The sequence below is a fragment of the Eptatretus burgeri genome, chromosome 2 (assembly GCF_056783735.1).
Source record: "Eptatretus burgeri isolate ZD-2024b chromosome 2, Ebu_testis_v1, whole genome shotgun sequence".
In the NCBI taxonomy this organism is placed as follows: Eukaryota; Metazoa; Chordata; class Myxini; order Myxiniformes; family Myxinidae; genus Eptatretus; species Eptatretus burgeri.
The window spans coordinates 6,913,344-6,938,834 of record NC_140962.1 but is presented as its reverse complement, the minus strand read 5'-3'; the positions used below and the strand labels follow the sequence as shown (position 1 = coordinate 6,938,834).

Here is a 25,491-nt window from a genome sequence, read left to right as displayed (position 1 = left end):
CAGCTACCCTCTCATCCTTGAGCTTGCCAACTGGTACCATCCCAGCCTTGGCTGGGATGGTACCATTCTCCTGGATTTAAGGTGCAACTTCAGAGATGCTACAACAAGCCGGTGGTCAGTATTGAGGAACTGAGCACTCCGGTAGACCCTGCAGTTCTGCATCATCCTCCAGTGACCATCAGCGAGGACATGGTCAATCTCCTTTGCCACACCACCAGCGTTGGAATACCAAGTCCAGCGATGAGCTCGTGGGCGCTGAAACCATGAACCAGCCACCCTAAGTCCATGACTTCTTGCAAAGTCAAGGAACTTGGTGCTATTCTGGTTCATAGTTCCTGACCCATGGGGACCAACACACATCTCATAACCATCCCTATCAGTTCCAGTCGATGCATTGAAATCCCCCAAGACTAGAAGTGTATCTCGTCTGGGGCACTGATCAACCACAGACTCGAGCGTGGCGTAGAATGTGTCCTTCACGGTGAGGTCACTCGCCTCAGTCGGAGCATAAACAGAGACCAGGGAAATGACACCTAAGGAGTGACGAATCTTTGGTCTCATAATACGCTCGTTGACCGGTGCTACCTCAATTATCATTGGGGTCAGCTTATTGGACACAGCTACAGCAACTCCTTGGATATGGTAACCATCAGAGCGACCAGACCAATAGTAGGTGTAACCACCCACCATGTTCTCACCGCAATCCAGTCTCCGAACCTCAGAGAGAGCTGCAATGCCGATGTCCAAACGCTTGAGCTCAGATGATAACAGAGACAGGTGATCATCCTCTCTTAGGGATAGAACATTCCACGCACCCACCCGAAGGGACCGCCTCAGGTTAACCCAAGGAGACTGCCGTCTGGTGGGCGACACCTCAGCACCACTCCGACACACTCTCCCGCAATATGACCCAGGGAGGTTACCCCGTGGTTTCCCTCCTTTCATCAAAGATTGGGGGTCCCAAAGGCTTTGCCCCATTCCCGTCATCCGGTGAGCTGCCTTGCGAAGGGAAGCTGCACAGGAGGTACTCCCAAGGAGTGGGTTTTCAGATTTTTTTGCGTTTTTGCGTTTTGCGGAATGAAGGGTTTTACGGTGGCCGGAGTGCAAATCCTGCCACCAACCTCCTAATAAAAAAGTAACCCAACTGCAGGAGGACATCTGCAGACACAGTTGGGCACTAGATATGGATGGCCGTTGGCTCACAAGGAGCTCCTCCGCCCTTTGACAGGTTTTGTTTTTAATCCTTCTGGGTGTCCAGACTGTATGCCCGAGTGCAAATCCTGCTCAGCCATTGAATTACTACCAGGTGGGGTTGACTCAGCCCATCATCCTTCTGAGGTCGGCAAAATGAGTACCAGCTTGCTGGGATGGAGTCATTTGAGGATCCTGCGTCGGAGTGGTGACCCGTCCAGGATTGTGCCCAATAATATCCCAGGAGACCGCTTCGGCAGCATCGACGCTCTGTATAGAGTCTGGTCCCAATGGATGGACACTACTGCGTCTTGTTTCATCATTACTACAACCACTATAAAATATTCCTACACTTTTCCAATGGACAGGAAGGAGGAAAAATTCAAAACATTATTCTCTGTAAGATTGAGTTCCTGATGTTCCATTATTGAATTGCAGTACACAGCTCAACGAAGAAGACAATTCAAGACAGAGATTGTTGCCATCCATATGACAATGAACACCTGGGTGCACGCATTCGGTTATGGTGTCGGAGCTGCTGCCTGCATAGCATCACACTGTGAGATAGCAAGGGGTACAACGTGGTGTCAAGGGATAACCGAGATGACACGACTATCTGCTACCCACAGTGCAGGCAAGAAGTTGGAAATTTTCTTGGTTTATGACAATACCTCATCTACTCTTCGTCAAAATACGCCGCAGAATCATTAAAGTCCCCCAACTGTCAACAATCTTAAAGTTCATCTGAGGATGAACTTTCCTCCCACAAAGAACAAATTTGACAGTTTTTCGACGGGCCAGGAATAAAAGCAAGACTAGATGGCCCAAAGGTATAATGCGTGCCATCTCTGCTCCACCCTGTGAAACTATGAAAGAAAACAGAAGAGTGGCTACGAGGGTCTGGCACAAAGGGAAGGGAGGCTGGAAATGTGTGAGGGGTGGAGGGAGGGGGATATTAACCTCTCTGTTGTTACAAGAAGCTAAACATACATGCACACACATGCACCTTGTGGAGTGTTTACACATTTAAATTCTCACCTTTTGATTGATTCAAACACATTAATAATATTACTCGTGATGAGCAAAACCCACAAGCCACAATGGCCATTATAATATTGAGAACCGTATTTCCAATCTTACGATGTTAGTCCCACGCCAAGTAGTTAACCGAATCCCACCTACATTTATAATGCACATGAAAACAACAAACATTCCACAATGCTTGGGGTACGAATACTGCACATCTTCAGTCTCACATTGAAACATGCCTTCACCAATGACTTTCAGACATTTCCACTTGGGAAGCTTCATTGATTGTTCAGCCGAGTTGTCAGCCTCTTGTTCAAGCCTGTCGTCGAGCTCGGCAAAATGTGGTTAATCTCTTTTTCTTGAGCAATGACTTCTCAACGATGTGATACAAAGTGATTAGGACTTGACTGCGTGATTCGAGTAACAAAAAACTCCAACTGGAGTAAAGTCTCAGATTGCTTGGATTGTCTTTAAACATATAAATAACTTGAGAGCTCATAGAACATGGGACCCCACACAATGCTCAGGTACATACTTCAATTTAAATAAAATAAAGATTAAAAAAAAAAAATAATTCCGGAATCTTCCACCATTGACGCAGTGTCTCGTCCACCACCCTATCCAATATGTTACAGTAGTTATTTGTGCTGGTTGTTTGTGCCCAGGCAAAAATTCCACCGACATATATTTCTCTGTAGTAGGATGTTTTGCCAATTATCATATACGAGTACCACACTCGTATACTATACTTCAAACTGGAGCATTTTTGCCTGGGTATCCTTTATAACATCCTTAAAAACAGTAAGTTTCCTGTTTGGAATGATGTTAAAAATTTGTTTGACTGCCAGGCAGAGTTCAAAAAATAAAAAAAAGATTATCTCACTCCTCTCTGCATATGTGATCAGGACGAATTTGGACACAAAGTACTGTTAGTACTGCAGGTTTGTTTTCCGATACATGTTCAAAATAGAACATTAAATCAAATCAAGTTGTTCCCTTCAATCAAAAACTGATGTTTACAGACAGACGGACCGATGGACATGAACCAATCGCTTAACCCTGCTTTTCATTTTACGTGCATTGAGTAACCACCAAAATTAAACAGATGATTCAATCAAAATGGATGAATCAGCAATATATAATTAAACATGGTACGATTCCATTCGATCATAAATCACTGACCCATGGGTCACTCATGGGTGAAATGTCAACTAATATTCTGTTCAAACCTGTTTGCAGCAAAATTTATGGAGTAGTCATACTTCATGGAATTCTTTCTTGTTGGCTGTACACATATATATATATATATATATATATATATATATATATATATATATATATACACAGTGCTCCCTCACCGATCGTGGTTAATGTGTTCCAGACCCACCCGCGATAGGTGAAAATCGGCGAAGTAAAAACCACATATTTATTTAATTATTTAAATATATTTAAACACATTTTAAACGTATTTTAAACCATTATACAGCATCCACACACTCTTATTAACCTTCCTCACACACATTTAATGATTTTTAAAAAGAAAAATTAAAAATTTTTCATCGGAAATGCGACTTCATGGGGCTGCAAAGCCTAAGACCAAAAATAATTTAAAAAATACTATATTGTACTATAAAATAAAATAAAAAACGTATTATGGGTACTGACCTATGAAGATGATGATGATAGCTGTGCAGTGCTGATGACGATGAGGATGACGATGATGAGATGAATGTAGTACTGCACAGCCAAGAGCATTAAATCTCTTCTACTGGAGGCGCCTCTTCATTGAAAACCCGCGATGTAGTGAAGCCGCGAAAAGTGAACCGCAATATAGCAAGGGAGCACTGTATATATAATATATATATTTATATATATATATATATATATATATATATATATATATATATATATATATATATATATATACACATTGGAGAGCGGGGGAGTGCTAGTCACATTCCACATGTTTCGGTTTACCTGCCGATCATATCACATGCCTTCTGGTTGAACAGCTTGCATTAGTGGGAACAATCATCTGGGTGGCAGATGGACGGTTGTTCTCTGTGGATTATGCGGTGTTACCACGTGAGACATAATCCGTGGTGTTGCTCACCATAACAGCCAGGAGGTGCGAATATATATATATATATATATATATATATATATATATATATATATATATATATATATATATATATATATATATATATATATATATATATATATATATATATATATATATATATATATATATATATATATATATATATATATATATATATATATATATATATATATATATATATATATATATATATATATATATATATATATATATATATATATATATATATATATATATATATATATATATATATATATATATATATATATATATATATATATATATATATATATATATATATTGAAGGGATTAACCAATCAGCTCTAACCCAATCAATTACCCCAGTTGGTTAGGATTTCCAAAAATTCAATCCCATGCTGTTGTACTGTACTGTTTTTGTTTCTATAATGTATAATATATATTTATTTATTTATTTATATAGTCTAGCTACAATACCCGATCTATTATTTTCTTAGTGAATCTGTGTGACATTTGGCACAAATACAGGCCCTTCCAAAGGTGTGCAACGATCAATAATTATTCAACTGCCAGACAAGTTTCACCGATTAGCTCATTGATCATCTGTGACTCTTTTCGCATGCAGCATTATTAGCTGAGGGTTTGGTTGTGTTGCCGATTCAGTGCCCCCCCCCCCCCCCGGAGGATATGGCAGGAATTTGAAACAAAGCCATGGTGCCGCCACCGTTGGCTCACTACTTTTCATGGAGGACATCATGGGATATTTAACATGCACAACTAATGCTGGCAAATGTGACTCCCAATTTGTGACAGTGTAGCATAAACCATGAAATCTCAAAGTTTAGGGTGGTGGGCTTTGGATTCTTGGGTCCCGAGTTCAAATCTTGCTTTCGCATTAAATTAACACCAGGTGGGTTGACTCAGCCCGTCATCCTTCTGAGGTCGGCAAAATTAGTACCAGCTAGCTTGGATGATTGAGCTATTTGAGTATCCTGCGTCAGAGTGGCGACCAATCCAGGATTGTGCCCAATCACGCAGGAAACTGCTTTGGGAGCACCAACGCTCTCGAGAGTGTGGTCCCAATGGATGGATGGAATCTCAAAGTTACAAGCACATAATCTCATGCAATGCCAGAAGCAAGGCAGCCACTTGTACAGTATAATTATTGAAGACCAAATTACATTTCTCACCCGAAACTGGGAAAAGCAATCAATTGCCCCCAGCTGTGACTAGGATTGTACAATAATAATAAGAATTACCCTGGTGGGCATAACTTGGAGGCAATTGATTCATTGAATAAAAGATGATCGATTGCTTCTGATAATTGTCACAGGTGAGTTATACAATTTTGTATAAAAAATAAACACAACACAACACATCACATCACATCATAATGCAAACCCAGCTCACAATTGGTTGCATTTTGAAATGTTATCATCATCCTATTTCTTTGCCAACCGCTTCATAGTAAATAACCAAACAATGCGGTGATGGAATGGTGAGATAAGAAAGTGTGGTAGAAGGTACTGTTTGCTGACGAGAGACTTGAGTTGCCGCTGGTAAAAGGCTTGCAAACATCTCTGATAGAAATATGATGAAAATCTCATGAGAATATCTTAGTAGAGACATGGACACCATTCAAGCAACATACAACAGTTACAGTTACATCTGTGGGTGAGCAAGATAAAACTTCTTAATTATGTATTTTTCAACAGTGCGAGAGACTTGTACATAATATTCTTGTTCTTCTTGCGTTTGGCAGCTTGGCTGCTGGTTAGCTATCATTTTGTTGGGGTGCGACCATGCTGCTGATGCTGGGCCCCTCTATGAGTCCACTGGTACTCATTATTTTTGCCAACCTCAGAAGGATGACAAGCTGAGTCAACCCCACCTGGTGCTAATTTAGCAGCCAACAGGACTCAAACTCAGGACCCTAAGATCCCAAACCAATCACCCAAACCGCTAAGTTGTACATAATTATATTAAATTGGATTACAAAACAAAGTGTCACAAACCTAAACTAGATTTTAGGTTTAGATAAATAAAATCCTATAAAATACTACTCATGGATGTGAATTAAATAAGACTCAACTTGAAGGGTAGCGACTCATGGATGTGCACTTGTTTTGGTGATAACAGGCAAGTATTACAACCTGTGTCTGAGTTTTCAGCTCGTTGATGAGTACAGTACTGACTTGGGTGGAGAAAGAAGAATAAATAAAAAAATAAATAAATAACAGATTTACAAATACTTTTTGACACAGGAAGAGGCCTTTTGGCCCAACACTCCTGTGCCATCACCAAACAGTCATAACCTCTTCTATCAGATTACTCACATTTGATGTAGTAAACCTATTGTTACCATTAACTTAATCAAACTTAAAAATCCCTTTATAATTAACTCGCATATTCCATTTAAACTCAATGCAAGAAATTTTCAGCAGTTGTGACCTTCTCACTTTCTGCCCCCATTCCCTAAACCAACAATTTTTTTTGTTTTTTAATACTAGAACCGCACATATTAGAGTGCATACCTCTGTCACATTGAACAGTTTACGTTTTGTAACCCACTGATAGGCCGGATCTGCAGTCAGACCTCAAGTAAAATCTAATCGGCTTGTTCTTGCTACCTACACCCAATTCATCCACCAGGTTTTTCCATAATCTATCGAAAACTTTTTGAAATATCGCGTTATATATAATTTTTTGGCCCCAGCACTCAATGGTGAAGAATCACTTTTAAAATTCTAATATCCGGATCCGGATCTTCACCAAAATGTAATCAATTCATCCTCGTCACACTCACATAACCTGCGCGCCAAATTTCATCTGAATCCATGCACAGGTTTTTGAGATATCATGCTCACAAACAAACAAACAGACAGACAAATAAATGGGTGACTACATAATCTCGGTCCACATTCCATCGCAGAGGTAATCAATAAAGTGACAGCTATAATCGTATTTGACAAACTCACGATGACAACTGTGCCTGACCAATTGTTTGTTTAGGAAGGTTTGTTTAAAATGATTTAATTACTGATAAGTCAAATTCTTTTAAACAAATGTGTAAAGAAATTCGTGCCATCTATTTAGAACTCACATGATTGGGGCAGAAATATTGACTTTGCTGTCCTGCACACAAGAGCGTCAATCGCTATGGAAAAGTGCAGAGGATTGAGGGGGCGAGAGTGGGAAACCAATACGGCATGGGGTCCAGAGCCCTTCGGCGGACCCCAGAAAATTTAGGATTCTGCATACCTTATGGCTGCTTGTGCTACCTTTTCTGGGAAAGTTATTTTGGGAAGATTGGGGGGGGGGAGGGGAATGGGCAACCATACAGATGGTACAGTCCCCCCCAAAAAAAGGAAAAGGAAAAAAACCAGAGAGTTGGTGTCAAAGCCACCCAATGCTCGCCTGTTTATACATTTATCGTTTTTAAAAGACTAGTCTAATAATATTTTTTATAAAGCATTGCAGTGAAGTCTGATCCAAATAATTTTAAAGCAATATATGTATATTGTAATCAGTAAACGAGTACACATATTAAATGAATGGCAAGCGTCTAGTATAAACAGGTGAGCATTGGGTGGCTTTGACACCATCTTAGATTGAAATTAAAAAAAAAAAATTAAAATCATTTGTTAATTTCAACTTCACTACACCAATAGTATACCCCAAAGGAACCTCCATGCCAAATATCAGCATACAAGTACACATATTAAATGAATGGCAAGCTTCTAAATAACTTGCACCAAAAAACTTTAACGTTGATGTGCTACAAAAAAGTCAAGTTCAAAACAGGTAAAAAATTTATAACATTTAAAATTATTTTTTTAATTTCAACTTCACTACACCAATAGTATACCCCAAAGGAACCTCCATGCCAAATATCAGCATACAAGTACACATATTAAATGAATGGCAAGCTTCTAAATAACTTGCACCAAAAAACTTTAACGTTGATGTGCTACAAAAAAGTCAAGTTCAAAACAGGTCAAAAATTTATAACATTTAAATTTTTTTTTAATTTCAACTTCACTACATCAATAATATACTTCAAAGGAACCTCCATGCCAAATATCAGCATCCGAGTACACATATTAAATGAATGGCAAGCTTCTAAATAACTTGTACCAAAAACTTTAACGTTGATGTGCTACAAAAAAAAGTCAAGTTCAAAACAGGTAAAAAATTTAAATTATTTTTTAAATTTCAACTTCACTACATCAACAATATACCCCAAAGGAACCTCCATGCCAAATATCTGCATCCTAGTACACATATTAAATGAATGGCAAGCTTCTAAATAACTTGCACCAAAAACTTTAACATTTTCACGCTCACGCTGACGCTGACGCTCACGCCGGGGGTATCGCTATAGCTCTCTGTTCTTCGAACAGGCGAGCTAAAAAATAAAAGTGAAAAAATAAATCGAAGTAGGTAAGAAAGGAATAGGAACAAGTCAAATGACCTCAAAATCTAATGAAGTGAGCAAGTGGTGAGAACAGCAGCTGTCGGTCACAAATGACACTCTGTGTCTGTGAACGTTTTTACAAAAAAAAAAAAAACAAACAAGTAAATAAAACATCAGAATTCCTCCAGATCTTTTGCAGTCAAGTCTAGAGCAACATAATGGACTGTGAAAATATAAACTTCATTTTGTTCCCAAATCCATCAAATCTATTGCTATTGATGTAAACAATGTTCCCAAGAAGCATAGAATGCATCAATATTCCACACAAAGAAAACATATCAAGATGCTATCTCTCCCCCCCCCCCAAAAAAAAAATTGGGGAAGGAATTGTCTCCCCTCCCCCTACCTCGTTCATGACCGATGGACGCCCATGCCTACGTACAGGTAAAATATGGATGTTACGCAAGATTGTTTTGCTCAATTGATCATTTTACACTGAGTGCATACTACGTCCATTATCTAAAATGGGACGGTGTGCATCTCCTTTGTAAATTCACAAAGTTCTGAAAGTGTGCACTTGGCACACAATGGCGTGTGAGGATCCTCCGAGTGCTTCTCAGAAAGCAGATGTCTGCGGCGTCTGACTTTGCCGTCAGCAGCGTCCCGTCCCAATCTCGAAAATTTGCATGAATCCAGAGAGGTTGATAAAGATTACTCGGACGGTCCAGATTGTATCAGGTGCCAAGTCCCTTGAACCAATACAGCTTGTCACAAATTTTGTTTTTAATCTGTTCCTGGGATATCTAATGCTCGCAGCACAAAGACAGAAAGGGACAGCTGACTCTCAATATCTCCATCGAAAGGAAATTATACTTTGGGATGCAGCACACTTTGCATGCACCGAATCAATACAGCATTATTATTATTATTATTATTATTATTATTATTATTATTATTCGGAGTCGACCACAGGAGAACAAATTTAGGACCAGACAACTTAGCATCAAGCTTATTACCGAATGAGCTATCTTGTCCACCGACAACAATAACAACACCCAGTTTTGTATGGAGATCTCGCATCCGACTGCCTTCTTCTTTGTTTGTATGCAGCACGAGGCTGCAGGGTAGCATCATTGGCTGAGGGAACGGGTGTACCACTGATGCAATGCCCTCTGTAGGTAAGGGCAGGAATTTGGCCACAGTACCAGCGCTATCTTGCCTACTCTTCACAAAAGACAACAAATAAAAGCACAGCACTGCGTTACCCGCTCTGTGATAACCGAGTGACACGGTGCTTTAGATAAATAAAACTTAGCATTTGTTTTGATGGAAATCATTCTCAAAAGTAATACGATCAATAAGTTCATGGGCTGTTATCCCTCATCCATCCTCTTCGACAAGCAAGGTGTTGCCAAATTAGTTTTTGAGGTTAAAGAACAAACTGGATGCTTTGCAATATTGCTGTGGCGGGTCAGGATTTGAATGTGCAATCACCATATTACAATGGCAGAAGTTCATAGGCAACTGAGCAAACCGAGAACCCACATCACATCATCACCAACTGCAGTGCTGCAACAAAATATGATTGATCGTTCAGTTCAAAAAAATTCAATCGATGTAAAAGTAAAATGTATAAAAATTAACTTGGGTTTGGTCGTCAGACATTGACTTTTAATGTCAGGATGTCATTGACTCTCAATGGAATGACCTTAATATCAGACTTATCAAAAATAAATAAATAAATAAATAAATAAATAAAAGTTCCCTTACAAGGAACTTCAACATAAGAGGATGCCATGAGGCCAATAAAATCCTGTGCTAGTATTTCCAAGGTATGGTCGGTCATCCGTCCTCTATCCTTTTAAATGCCGAGTGTCAAGCAAGGAAGCAGCACGTACCATTTTTTAAAGTCTTTGGTAAGACTCGGCCTCGGTTTTCAAACCATCAACCTCTCACACCAAGAGAAGACACTTCTCACCATTACATCACAGAGTCTGGTTGAATATATCCATAATATTTAAGTTTGCATATCCACAACATTTGGGTGATCAAGACTCGCCAAACATAATTAAAAGCCATAAATGAAATTACCCAAACTATTTTTGGACAAAGTTCTCGAGTAACAATTTAAGATAGAAACTAAACTTCTTACACAGCCCTAATTATTCCCATCTCATTGTGGGGCCGGGACATCCATTGGGACCATACTCAATGCAGAGCGTTGGTGCTGCCGAAGCAGCCTCCTTGGCTATTGGGTACAATCCTGGACGGGTCGCCACTCCGACACACCATACCACAAGCTGGCACTCATTTTGCCGACCTCGGAAGGATGACAGGCAGAGTCAACCCCACCTGATGTTTATTCAACAGCTGAAGGGGATTTGAACTCAGAATCCTAGGATCCCAAGCCCACCACCTACCCATGAAGCCAACACCAGGCATACCTGACAGTTGACTGGCATGCATTTGGAATTTAGCCACAGCGTGTCTATGATGGCTTGCCTACTCTTCACAAAAGACGCAGTGAGATCTTTAACGTCGATCAACATTGCCAGTGCTGTCAAGCCGGTGCTCCACACTTTGATGCATTGTCTTGCCTGCAAAACAGCAGCATGACAGTACATAGCTGGATCTGGATTTGAACCCAGGCGAGACAATTCAAAAGCGAGTGCAGATACCCGCGTGCTGTTCTGCCATATTTAAACTCAACGATCACTCATATTATGTATTCAGCTTTTATGTAAGCCACGGCCTTAGTGATCAACCATCAAAAGTCCTACACACCACACCCAAGTGTTTGTCTGCATAGCCAAGAGAAAAGACAATGAAGGGAATGAAAGGGAATGATTAACGCAATTTTTCAGTGTACCGTTCCATCACCAGCCTTTTTGGCCTGACAGGATGGCCTCGAGGTACGTGCACTCACCTCGAAGCTATCTAGCCTGGGTTTGAATCCCAACCCAGCTATGAACTGCCATCCTGGCGTTTCATCAACGTGTGCTCCATCTGTTGGATGGACGTGAAACCGGCGAACCATCTGCCAGCATTAGTCGGTGGACATTAAAGATCCCACGACGTCTTTCAGGAAGAGTGGGCAAGTTATCGGCGGCACTAAGACCACATTCAAAAAATATCCTCTCCTTACCTACAGGAGGGCACTGCATCAGCGGAACAGCCACGCCCTCGGCCAATGATGCTACCCCACAGGCTTGCGCTGCATACGAACGAAGAAGGGCCGATAAATATTCATTGCAGTGTTTAGAAATGTAAGAATTATGGGCCACACAGTACGTGACAAAGTGTGTGCCTCCAGCACCTTGTAAAGTACATTTTTCCCACAATGCAACAAGACGACAACATTTAATATCCACAGATACACTATGTACTGCTCACATTTTATTAAGAAACTAGTGTCGTAGCAACAACATTAGCATCGCCTAACTTCAGGCCTGACGAACACCGTTTGGTGCCCGGAAGCAAGTTGTGGGGATTATTCTGCCCCATGGAAGAGCTCATTCACTCTCACAAGATTCCAGGTCTGAAACACAATGATTTAGGTTTGCCTGATCGAAGGTCAAGCTTCTGCGATGTTACAAGTCATATAATCTAACTGGAGTTGCTGTTGTTAGATGGAGCAGACCCCTGTGGTTTTCTGATGCAGACCCCAGGGTGGACTACCCTGGGCAGGTGCAAAGCCCTCAAAATCCCTCACCCCCCTCCGGAGTGACATCTCCCCTGCAAGCAGATGATCAACCTGCACGTGAACTCTTTCTTTGTCACAAATAACGTGTGTTGAAGTTCCACGAGCTTCAAGCAACACACAGAGTCCCCGCGATGCTCGGGATGTTTGAAATCCCGAACCATCATTCTCTCTCCCGGATGGAAGGTGTGAACCGGTTTTATGGATTTGTCACGATTTCTCTGTTGTTGCCATTGATCTCTCCACCGTACGTGACATTACACGTTTCAGTAATGATAAGCATGTACGTGGATACATTCTAGAAGCTTCTGTTGGCATCATCTCAGTGAGAGAATGGGGAGGGAGGGGGAGGGGGAACAAGTGTTCCTGCAGGCAAATAATTTTAAAAAAGAAAAAAGAAAAAAATTGCCAACCTTTGAGTTGCACATATCGATTGAGAACTTTGTTTGGTCCAATAAATTTTTTTTTTAACATCTGTACCATTCAATTGCTGGATGGGTAAGGTGGAGACGGTTGAAATCTCGCAGGAGAAAACGAGGATCCGCTCTCTGAAACGAGCAGATCTTCGGGCAGATCAGATGCGGAGATTTCAAACGAGGCTCACTCAATTCTCAGTGTGGGAAACGCTTCAATCAATTGCTGAATCTCACTTGGTCAAGTAGTGGCCACCAGAGGTATCCTCAAACCAACGTCTTCATTCATGTAGGTCGGAAAGCAATTGTTTCTGGAATTCAGGAAGCATCATAACTCTGGAAATGAGGACATCTGTTCAGGGTGAAATCTAGGATTCTTGCAAGGACCGGATCTTCTCTGGTTCCTTTTGCAACGTTCCGTCAAACTACAGGTAACTCTATAATGGACTAAACTTACAATACTGTTAGTTTGCCTCCATCTTTAGACTCCATGCATTGCTCGTTGTAACAATGCATCCACATGTGTCGGGTCATGAGAACACCTTGCACTCTGTAACAATTGTAGGTTCAATAAAATCAAGGCCCAACATTGAATCCTTCAAGCTTTGAGTGTTGGTATAGCCGACTTTGACCACAGAAGAAAAGTACAATGGAACTCGGTAGAGTGCAGACGTCCACCTGGCTCACCACTTTACATTTTGTATCCCACTGATAGGACATATCCAGATCCGGACCTGAATCAAAATCGAATCACTTCATTCCTATCACCGACCCAACCTCTCCACCAAGTTTTATCACAATCCGTCCACAATGTTTTGAGATACCGTACTGGTACTGCACATTGTATTTGGCCCCATCTCTCAATTGGCAAAGAATAACTTTTTAAAATATTCAATAATTCTCGCATCTGGATCCAGATTCACATCTTCACCAAAATCGAACCAATTTGTCCTCGTCACACATCCACCCTGTCCACCAACTTTTGTCTGAATCTGTTCATGTTACTGAGGACGAGGACGAGGAGGAGATTGGGACCATACTCTATGCAGAGCATTGGTGCTGCTTAAGCAGTCTCCTTAGCTATTGGACACAATCCTGGAGGGGTCGTCACTCCGACACAGTGTACCAGCAAGCTGGCATTCATTTTGCCGACCACGGAAGGATGACAGGTCGAGTTAACCCCACCTGGTATTAATTCAACAGCTGAGCGGGATTTGAACTCAGGACCCTGGGATCCAAGACCCACCACCCGAACCATTAAGCCAACACCAGGCATGTATCTCTGAGATATCGTGTTATATATCAGTTCGTCTATGGTGACGAATCATTTTTTTAAATTATCGGATCCAGATCCAGATTCTCACCAAAATCGAATCGTTCCTTCCTCGTCACAAACCCAACCTCTCCAGCAAATTTCGTCTGAATCCATCCACAACTTTTTCAGACATCCTATTCACAGACAGACAGACAGACAGGTGTAAAAACATAACATCCGTCCACCTTCGATAGCAGAGGTAAAAAGGAAAGAAGAAATCCCAAGAGTGTTCTAAAAATCCTGAAGGCTCTGATGCATTGCAGGTGATGAAACACCGCCGCTCAAAGCTGTCACCGATAAACAAGCAGAAGTTACCGAGGAATGTGATGCATTCGGGAAAACAACCCAAGGGCTTGGGGGGTTCAAATCATCCTCTGGTCCAATGTGGTCTTTCTCTCTCTCGATCGAGCGCAGCCTGTGGCTGCTGGTTGCATCATTGGTTGGGACGTGGCTATGCCGCTGATGCAGTGTCCCCCTTACCAGTACACCGGTGCTCATTTTGCCGACCTCGGAGGGATGACAGGCTGAGTCAACCTCCTGGTGTATATTAATTCAGCGGCCAACGGGGCATGAACTCAGGACCCTAGGATCCCAAGCCACCACCCAAACCGCCAAGCCAACACCAGGCTAATAATGTGGTCTTTGAAAGTGAGTGTGTTATTGCTTGGAGTACTCCAAAATATCTAACCATCTTATACGTACATTAAAAACACACACACACACACACACACACACACACACACACACACACACACACACACACACACACACACACACACACACACACACACACACATCAATAAATCTATGTTTTAAATTCATTTTCAGATCAATGTGTCATGCCATCATCACTCTGCGTTCTCCTCAAGGTGTTTCCATGCATTTCTCCAGCTGGTTCGTCCTTCGTCCTCGGAGTGTGAACTCTTGGCCCATCTTTAAGGAACTGGTTGCTCAAGGTGGGACGTTCACACTGAAGGTGGGACGTCCACCACCCTGAACGTCCACCAAGTCGACGTGTTAGCGGACGGACACCCAACTTATCTCCCGTCCGAGGGACGGACAACTGTGATGCACCAATCTGCACCGGAAAGTTTATACTCACACCTGGAATCAAACAAAGACGAGCAGCTCACAGGTAAGTGTGCTACCTGTACACCATCCCATCGGATTGCGGTGAAATTCCGACGAATCGATATTGTTGGCATTGTATGAGAAGAGCAATTAAAAATTCAATCCGATTCTGTTCTGCGTCGGCCAAGATGATGTGACGATGGCTTGGCAGGCTTTGGGGGGGATGAGAAGAAATATTATCATTTTTACTGCATGCAAAGCAGCGACGCAAAGCCAGGTACGCAATGTCTTACCTGCATGAGCGCCTCGAGCGTCGTGGAGGTGTCGAACTACAAACTGCAACACAAGTTATTCCACCGACGACGCCAACGTACGAAACCGAAGTTGTGACATAGTTACCAGGTATGGGGCCATACTTTACAGGTGGACGTTTCATGGGTACACCTGTGGGTACACCTGTGGGTACACCTGCGGGTACACTTGCGGGTACACCTGCGAGATATGGCGGTTCAGCAAAATCCAAGAAATGCACAAATCTGACAAATTGTGCTTTTCGTTTTTAGGAATCATCATGAATATCCGTCGGCTCGACCTGCGCTGCCCTCGCAGTGGGAGAGGTGCGGCAAGGCTGAGTGACGTCAGAGGCGCGAGCACGCCACAGGTGTGTTCCAGGACCCGAGGAAGATCAACAAAAAAAGAGGGGAAGCCAAACGAGGTACGAGCATAATGAGGACCGTGGAGGGTCGAAACGACCCTCCGTTTTCGTAGGTGGTGTCCACAGTCCACGGCGATTCCTGATCATTCTTAATTAGTCGTTAAGTCTAATTTTCAAAACTACCTTTACTATTCTCAGGATGAGTTGTCTTTTACAAAAAAAAAAAAAAAAAACAACATGTTGTAACTTCATATTGTAGAATAAACTGTCACGAGGAAAGTTCCCACGAAGCGATGATCACGTGTGGACACATTTACAGGAATCTCAGTCCGAGCCTCAGGTACCACATTGTACGAACCAAGTTGGGACTGTTACCAGTCCTGGGACTCACGTCATTGCTGCTGCGGCGTCGGTCTCGGGACACAGGTGGGTTCCTCGAGCAGGTGTGCACAAGGACGGGATGAGCGAGAGGGGCGTGGATAGTCGGAAGGGGGCGGAGCCTCGCTGTGGAGCCCTGAAGGGGGCGGAGCCTCGCTGTGGGGCCCTGAAGGGGGCGGAGCCTCGCTGTGGAGCCCTGAAGGGGGCGGAGCCTCGCTGTGGAGCCCTGAAGGGGGCGGAGCCTCGCTGTGGAGCCCTGAAGGGAGCGGAGCACGGAGAGGATCGCGAGGCTGCGTTCAACAGGCAACGGAAAACGTCGCGCCCTCCTTTATACCGCCGAGTTCACGGTCTCCCAACCGAGCCCGTCACCCAGAGTGGGAGGGCTTTGATTTGTGAGTGTAGGCATCGGTGACGCGTCTTTATGGATTTATATATCATCAAGGAGTCGAGAAACATCAGGGCAGGTGGAGAAGTGATCGGTAATCGCCGATGGAGATGAAGCCGAGCTCCTTTAGGTTCCGATGAATTCAGTCCGATGATGACGTTTCATCAACAAATTCTCTCGGTGGAAACTCCCCCAGTGAAACTTGTCATGTTGTGGTAAATTTGGAGAGGTGATGATTATATGATCATAAAGTGGCAGAACCACTCATACTCACTCTCACTCCCATCTCGCTCTCACGCACTCGTACTCTCATACTCGTACTCTCATACTCACTCACACTCTCACACTCACACTCTCACTCTCTCACTCTCACGCTCACATACTCATACTCATACTCACACACACTCACTCTCACTCAAACTCTCTCACTCTCACATGCTCACTCTCACACTCACACTCACACTCATACTCATACTCATACTCACTCATACTCACACTCACTCTCACTCTCACTCTCACTCTCACATGCTCACTCTCACACTCACACTCATACTCACACTCACTCTCACTCTCACTCTCACTCTCATACTCACTCTCACATGCACACTCGCACTCGCACTCGTACTCACACTCATACTCATACTCTCTCACTCTCACTCTCTCACTCTCACATGCTCACTCTCAATCTCACTCTCACTCACATACTCGTACTCATACTCATACTCTCACATACTCTCATACTCACTCACTCTCATATACTCATACTCATTCTTTTATTCTCTCACTCTCACTCTCTCACTCTCTCACTCTCTCACTCTCTCACTCTCTCACTCTCTCACTCTCTCACTCTCTCACTCTCTCACTCTCACATGCTCACTCTCACTCTCACTCTCACATACTCATACTCATTCTCACTCTCTCACTCTCTCACTCTCACATGCTCACTCTCACACTCATACTCATTCTCTTTCTCACACTCACACTCACACTCATACTCATACTCATACTCATACTCATACTCATACTCATACTCACTCTCACATGCTCACTCTCACACTCCCACTCACACTCATACTCATACTCATACTCGAAGTCGCACTCGCACTCGTACTCGTACTCGCACTCGGACTCAGCCTCGTACTCGTACTCGTACTCGTACACTCACTCTCACACTCACTCTCTCACCCTCACATACTCATACTCATACTCATACAATTACACTCGTACTCGTACTCGTACTCGTACTCGTACTCGTACTCGTACTCGTACTCGTACTCGTACTCACTCTCACTCATACTCACACTCGTACTCGTACTCACACACTCACACTCACACACACTCACATACTCATACTCACACTCTCTCACTCTCACATGCTCACTCATACTCACTCTCACTCCCACTCTCACTCTCACTCTCACTCTCTCACATGCTCACTCTCACACTCATACTCATTCTCACACTCACTCTCACTCTCATGCTCACACTCAGATGCTCACACTCGTACTCTCACGCTCACTCTCACTCTCATCTCACATGCTCACTCCCACTCTCACTCTCACACTCACTCTCACACTCAATCTCGCACTCACTCTCACACTCACTCTCACACTCAATCTCGCACTCACTCTCATACTCACTCTCATTCTCACACTCACACTCTGCTTCTTTCACTTGTATCCACCATCCTCCTCCCTTCTGTCAATCTTGCTTTATTTTCTTGTCTTGTTCTTGTCTTATAAATGATTTGTATTTTAAAATTCACTCCTTGCTCACAAAAGCAAACGATTAAAAACGAATCCCTCAATTGTTATACAGTACATACATGTACACACACACACACTCACACACACACACACACACACACACACACACACACTCACACACTCACACACACACACACACTCTCACACTCACACACACACACACACTCACACACACACTCACACACACACACACACACACACACACACACACACACACACACACACTCACACTCACACTCACACTCACACACACACACACACACACACACACACACACACACACACACACACACACACACACACACACACACACACACACACACACACACACACACACACACACACACAGTGTCCAAAAATGAATATACCCCAAATGATGTCGAATCGTTGTATTGTTATTCGAGATGCTGACATCAATTTGAAACGAGTTCGTGCATCAGACTTGTAAGTGTTGGTTTGTTTAATGTTTGTTTTTTTTAAACTGATATTAATTCGATATTTTTGAATTATTAATTAATTTCTACACATCATCCGTCATTCAATATAACACAATCGAATTTGGTGTTCAAATTCTGAGAAAACATTTTGCAGCATCGCTTTGAAGAGATCGATGACACAGGACAAACAACATGACGTTTCAGTTATTCAAGGTCCCTGAGCTTGCTCATGTAGACTTTACTGTAAAATATATATATATATATATATATATATATATATATATATATATATATATATATATATATATATATCTGAAGGTGTTCGGATTTATCACCTTTAGAGTTCGGTTCGGGTAAATCTAAAGGTGTTCGAAAAATCTAAAATCTAAAAAAAATCTAAAACCTATTGTCATCTGGATTCGGATCCGTTAATTTTTAAAGTGATTCTTCACCATTGAGAGATAGGGACAAAAACAATACATGGCATGATGTTTCAAAAATGTATTGGGCCCGATATGTTCTCGTGGATCAGGCATTGCATGGTGGAGGTATGCGCTCCAGCGAGTGTCCTTCTAAGTTGGAAATGTATCAATGGCTTGGATGATCCCGCTCTGAAGTCTTTTAGATGGATGGAATTGTTTGCAATGACCATCTCCACAATTGATTGTAGTCCTCTGTTGTTCTGTGAATCGTCGTCCTCTGCCATCAGGAGGACGTTTTCTTTAAATTCGAAAAATGGATGCAATGTTGACAGATGGGAATATAATACAATATGCAATTGAATGAAAGCAAAACTACACCTACAAATGTACTTTTTCTCAATCACTTAAAGTACAATACATGACGGACAGACTACAGAGGTGTATACTTTGCAAAGGTCACTTACCTATTCTCATTTCTGAAGATACGGATGACTGAAGCAACCGTTGATCTGATGAGATTGGGCTGCACCCTCTGCCCAGCTACTCTCATGGTCAGTCCATGGTTGATTACATGATCAACGATGGTTGCTCATATCTCATATGATAGATTACTAGAATATAAGACCCATCGCCTCGCTGACGGAGATGCCAATCATTGTTGTGATGGCTAATCGATAGGGCAAGAACAAATAGGACTCCTGGGAGTGCAGGGATTACCAGTGTCACAAGTTAGTGTTTGCAGTTTCGCCATGTGTGCCCATGTACCCATAAAAAAAAAAAAAATTTAATTTTTTGTCTCAAACCGTTTTTGGGAGTCCCCTTGAATCCATCTTAGTTCGATTTATTGAAATCTGTTGATCCGTTCTCAAGTTATAACACGACAAACAAACGGACAGACACGGCTCCTTTTATAATATAGATATCCTCTTCCTGTTCTAGCTTCAGCTTGTCTTCCCTCTCATACCTGCTCCAATTCTCCACGACAACTGAGAGTTCACCTGTGGCACCTTTTATTCATGATTGACGTCTGATAGATGATTGAAAAAATTGAGCAATTTGCATTTTCACAAGTGAAGTGTGAATGTAAATGCAATATTGGAATTGATTGCTTTCATTTGCAAACATACAGATCCAACAAGAAAACGAGAAACTCTCACATGAATGTTGTGCTAAATGTAGGGGTTAGGAGTTGAGTGTTTTCGTTTTGCAATCTTTGTGAAAAACTAATATAAAAACACTCATGGATTTGCAAAGGAAGCTATTGTTTGGGCTGTGTAATTACTGGTTTTGGTGTCTGACCACAATTTCATTCATATTGATTTAGCAAACGAGAAAAACCAGGAGCAAACTCGCTTCGATCAAATTCACTTTGCGTGTTGAATCATTGCTAAATATGGCTTTGCGATGAACCAAAGTCGTCGTTTTTTTGTTGTTCTGGGACGGGTGCATTACCCAAGAGAGAATGTCGCTTCCTTCACGTTGGAATCATTGGAATTGTTTCAACCGTTATTATGCGAGGCCTGATGACATTTATCAACAAATTGGCGATTTTGAGACATCTCGATCTGATGCTTTTACGATGTGTTTTGGTGTCTTTTTCATTCTTGTTAGTTGTGAAAACGTTCAAGAATAAAAGGTATCGTTTTAAAAGGCTTATGACTTCACCCTATAGTAGTTTTTAAGTGTATTGTTTTGTACATATTTGATGGGGTAGCCATATTTTCCCCATCCTATCCCTATATCTTCTTCTTCTTTCGGCTGCTGCCGTTAGGGGTCGCCACAGCGGATCATCCGTTATGATCCGCATAATGATTTGGCACAGGTTTTACGCCGGATGCCCTTCCTGACGCAACCCTGGTCGCCTCTTACGACACAGGGATATGGTACACCCATTCTAACGGGGCATACACCGGGCCCAGTACACTGGTACTCAATTCGCCGACCTCAGAAGGATGACAGGCTGAGTCAACCTCCTGGTGTGTATTAATTCAAGCGGCCAACAGGGCTTGAACTCAGGACCTTTTGGATCCCAAGCCGCTACCCTAACCACTTTGCCAACACCTGGCATATATCCTATCCCTATATAATGAGCTGTATTCAGTTACCAAGCTTTTTGGAAAGTACTTGCCAAGTGGCTTAAGCACTCAAGCATTCCATTGAAAACCATTGATAAGGAATGGCTGGCTTATTGCCAAGCACGAGCTCACTGCTTGGTAACTCAACACATCCCTGGAGGACAGCCCGTACTTCAAGATACTGCAGTGATTTACTCCACTAAACATATATATATATATATATATATATATATATATATATATATATATATATATATATATATACACATACACACACACACCAGTGTGTAAATGTAAAAGAAAACGTTTGTGTGAATCAATAGCCATGACCACCATTGATTGTGGTCATTGGCGATATATAGCCATCCATTGGGACCATACTCCGTGCAGAGCGTTGGTGCTGCCTCAGCAGTCTCCTTGCCTATTGGGCACAATCCTGGACGGGTCGCCACTCCGACACAGTATACCAGCAAGCTGGCACTCATTTTGACGACCTCGGAAGGATGGCAGGCTGAGTCAACCCCACCTGGTATTAATTCAACATCTGAGCGGGATTTGAACTTTTTTTGAATGGTTCTCTAAAGAAAAGGTTCTCTATTGAAAAAAAAAAAATTTCACCTGATGAAATAATGAAACTTTAAGTAGTCCCGACATTGAGTTAATCACGACTTTTGGTTTCTGGCTCAAAACCCCATTGGGACTGTGGAACGATGTTTTGGCGTGAATTCAAACAGAACCCTTTGCCACCAAAATTCCAAACTGGGCTTGGCACATCAGAGGGAAATGTATTGTCCTCCTCTCGAGGGAGTTAACTCTTGGGCGGGCGGCCTGAGAGACTTATGGAAGCAAGCAAGTTCTTTTACAGAGCAAAAGCCTTTCAATGACTCGGACAGTGCAGACCCCGACGGCCTGCTTCTGCACTGCCTCGAAATGTATGACACAACTTTCCCAGGCTATTGTTTCCATTTTCATCATAGCCTTTGTTAACAGATTCTTCTTCACTCTGATATGTTCATATTTCATTGTCAAGCTTGTCAAATGGCGATTTATATTTTTAATGGCTTATTCTCATCTGAAAAGTGATCTGAAAAGGGAATAAGGAAATATTGTATTCATCCAATGCTCATCATTATTGCCATCGTCATCGGTATCAGTCATCGCCGACGTCGTCGTTCACAGTACGTGGCTGTGGCCTCTGTGGGTTTCCATCAGTTCTCGCAAAGGTGTGATGATGACACTGACGTAGTCCTCCTGTAGTTTGGAGAAGGAATTTGGAATTTGTTCAGGGTACCAGCGGTAACAAAACACACGTGTGTGTGCATGTGTGTGCGTGCGTGATCCTGCGCACTGTCTTCTTATTGTATGTTTTATGTGCAAACTCATCCTTGAGCAACTTGGGCTTCTAATTTCAGATATCTAAAACCACTTAAAGTGCTATTGTGAATGCTGAAAGGGCCCCATAGGCGAGTGGGAGTAGTCACCGACATCAAATAACGAATTCCATACTGATTCAAAAACCTGGAATAATTTTGTTTGTGTGTGGTGGAAACCTTATGAATCATTGGACTCCAAATGCCTCATGGCAATGTTGAAGTGGCAAGAGGTGGAGTAGTGGTCTGGAAAATGTTCAACTGGAATGCTTTCGCACCTCACAGGTTATGAAAAGGTAAGGCTTACGTGCATGAATGTATCTTTCGCACCTCCAAGGAGTTCTTGAGGTCCTGGTCAATTTACTATTGTACTTCAACAAAAACAATGTTTTCTTTATGGTTCCAGCAATGTTTTTATTCTCTGTTCTTTTCTTTTTTTCAGGTCATCTGCATCCCATATCCTCCATTGTTTTTTTTCTTTAATTTTCCAAAATACTTCAAGATAGCTGTTCACACCATCTCAGGTCATCGGCATCCCCCATTTGCAACCTTGATCTTTTTATACCCTCCCCAAGCCCACCTCCTTCCAGATTTCCTTTTCCCTCCCCTTCCCCTCATTCCCTCAACCTCTTCTTTGTTGTTCCACTTATGCTTCTTCCCCAGTTTCCCCTTTCACTTCTGTGATTGACAGTTTGTGGCTGTATCCATCCTGGTCACCCCCTCCCCTTACTCTCATTCGTCCACTTGTCCTTTATTCCTACAAGTCTTCCTCTATTTTGTTCCTCTACTCCACTGTTGGTCTATTTCCCCCAACCCCTCTTTCGGCTGTTATTTTCTTTCTGTTAAACCCGGTGGTGGTCTGTTCAGGGTTGTAGCTTTTCCATGAGCCTCAATTCTACTGTAGATACCAACATATGAAATAAAATACCACAAAATCACTGCATTATCACATCAATGAGCAACATGCGACACATTTTATTTTCATCTATAATAATAATACTTCATCTATCATAATAAATGTCAGCATGTCGGTGTGTAAGTCTGTTTGTGTGTCTCCTCCATAACTCCAAAACGATGAAACCTAGCAGCCTGAAACTTTGTGCGCATACAAAAACAAGTCTGAGGGAGTGCGAGAGTGAAAATTGGGTTTTGAGTTAATTAAAACACCCCTTTTGAAGATGATTAACGGCTTTAATTATATCCTTTGTCAAGGCTCATCGTTGGTCACCTCGCACTGTCCCTCGCTGGGGGTCTTAATTCGTCATTTTTCTTTTTGGCCTGCTCAACAAATTCCTTGGCTTGGAACAGGCCGCAACAGCTTCTTAATGAAAAAGTGCTCAAAAATGTTTTTGTCACTTTCCTCACTCATATCATCAAATGCTTCATTTTCATACTTCGAATCGCTTATAAACGCTCGGAGATGCCAGTGTCTGTGGCTTTATTTCATTTCCACACACACGATAATCTCGAGACTCTGTTTACCTCAACCTTTTTGTGTGACCTACTTTTATTATCCACTTCGATATCGATGCATATAAAATAAACTAACGTCCATGACCTCATGTTTGGAGATTCTCCATGTTGGTTTGAGGTGTGAAAAGCATCGTCTGGCACTTTGTGTTCTCTGTCACTTGATATATTTTTGAATTGATTTTTAAAAAAAATTTCACTTCAATTCCATATTTAAAGAATTATATTGAATGGTAAGCCTTTGTGGTTCTCCTTTAAATGTACTTTATCTGTACGGAACTTGGAACAGGCAGCGTTTGCCGCGCCGGAGTGGAGGCGACTCACCTGGTGATTCAAAAAGCTTACGGGGAAACCAACCATTACCTTTAAATATAAAAAAAAACAAATGTAGTTGATACTTTCATGGTGTTGGGTATGCCGGGAACGTATGATGTCGAGAATTGATGCTCGGGTAACACATCATACCTTGGTACAGCCAAAATAGAGGTACAGGCATAAAGTAGGTTTTAACTTTTAACCTCAGCAACGTACGAGCGATCGTGTTTTCCTTTGTCCTTGTGACTGTTTCTAAAGTAATTGGTTATTTTACATTAATGGGGTGTGCTTTGCAAAGGCTATACGGTTTCTCTTTGTGACTTTCAATGCAAAATATTATTTGATAACACCCGATTTCCGAGTTCTTTGCCGTATTAACGTGTTTTCTAAATTGCTGAGCCAATTTTTTTTTCTTCTGCCCGTCACATGACGATTGGCAGCTGTTTATAAAGATTCATGTTTATGCACATCTCTCTAAAACGTCAAAAATGCAACGTTGTTTATTTAATTTTTGTTGATTGAAATTAACTTTCAAAACAGACTCTGTGGCGGAATGGTTAGAGTATCAGCACTTTGAGTCTCAAACCGCGATTAGGCCATACCAAAGACTTTTAAAATGGTACGTGCTGCTTCCTTGCTCGACGTCCAGCATTTGAAATGGATAGAACATGGAGAAAACAAGTTGGCAATCCGAGAGTACCATTTTAACCTTCATGGGAGATACCAATGCTATGATGAGAAGATGGGCTGAATGGCCTCTTGCGTTGGAGTTCTCTGTGTCTGAAGGTTGTTTTTTCACCTGTGTCTGTCTGTCTGTCCGTATGTTTGTGAGCAGGATGTCTCAAAAAGTTGTGAACAGATTGCATGTGTGACGAGGACGAATTGTTTATATTTTGATGAAGATCTGGATCTGATAAATTTTTTTTTAATGATTATTCACCATTGAGAGATTGGGCCAAAAACGATATATTGTATGAT

At 42.0% G+C, this 25,491-nt stretch overlaps 1 protein-coding gene across 1 annotated transcript in view; it reads right to left on the bottom strand.

Annotated features, from left to right (window-relative positions):
• LOC147031327 (periplakin-like) overlaps positions 1–16,558 on the bottom strand; it is a 70,856-nt gene extending 54,298 nt beyond the window's left edge. The window contains exon 1 of the mRNA XM_085861723.1: positions 16,287–16,558. Within this exon, the coding sequence (XP_085717849.1) occupies positions 16,287–16,291 (5 nt within the window). The 5' untranslated portion in view covers positions 16,292–16,558. The remainder of the gene's footprint in view (positions 1–16,286) is intronic.
• Between the last annotated feature and the right edge of the window lie 8,933 nt (positions 16,559–25,491).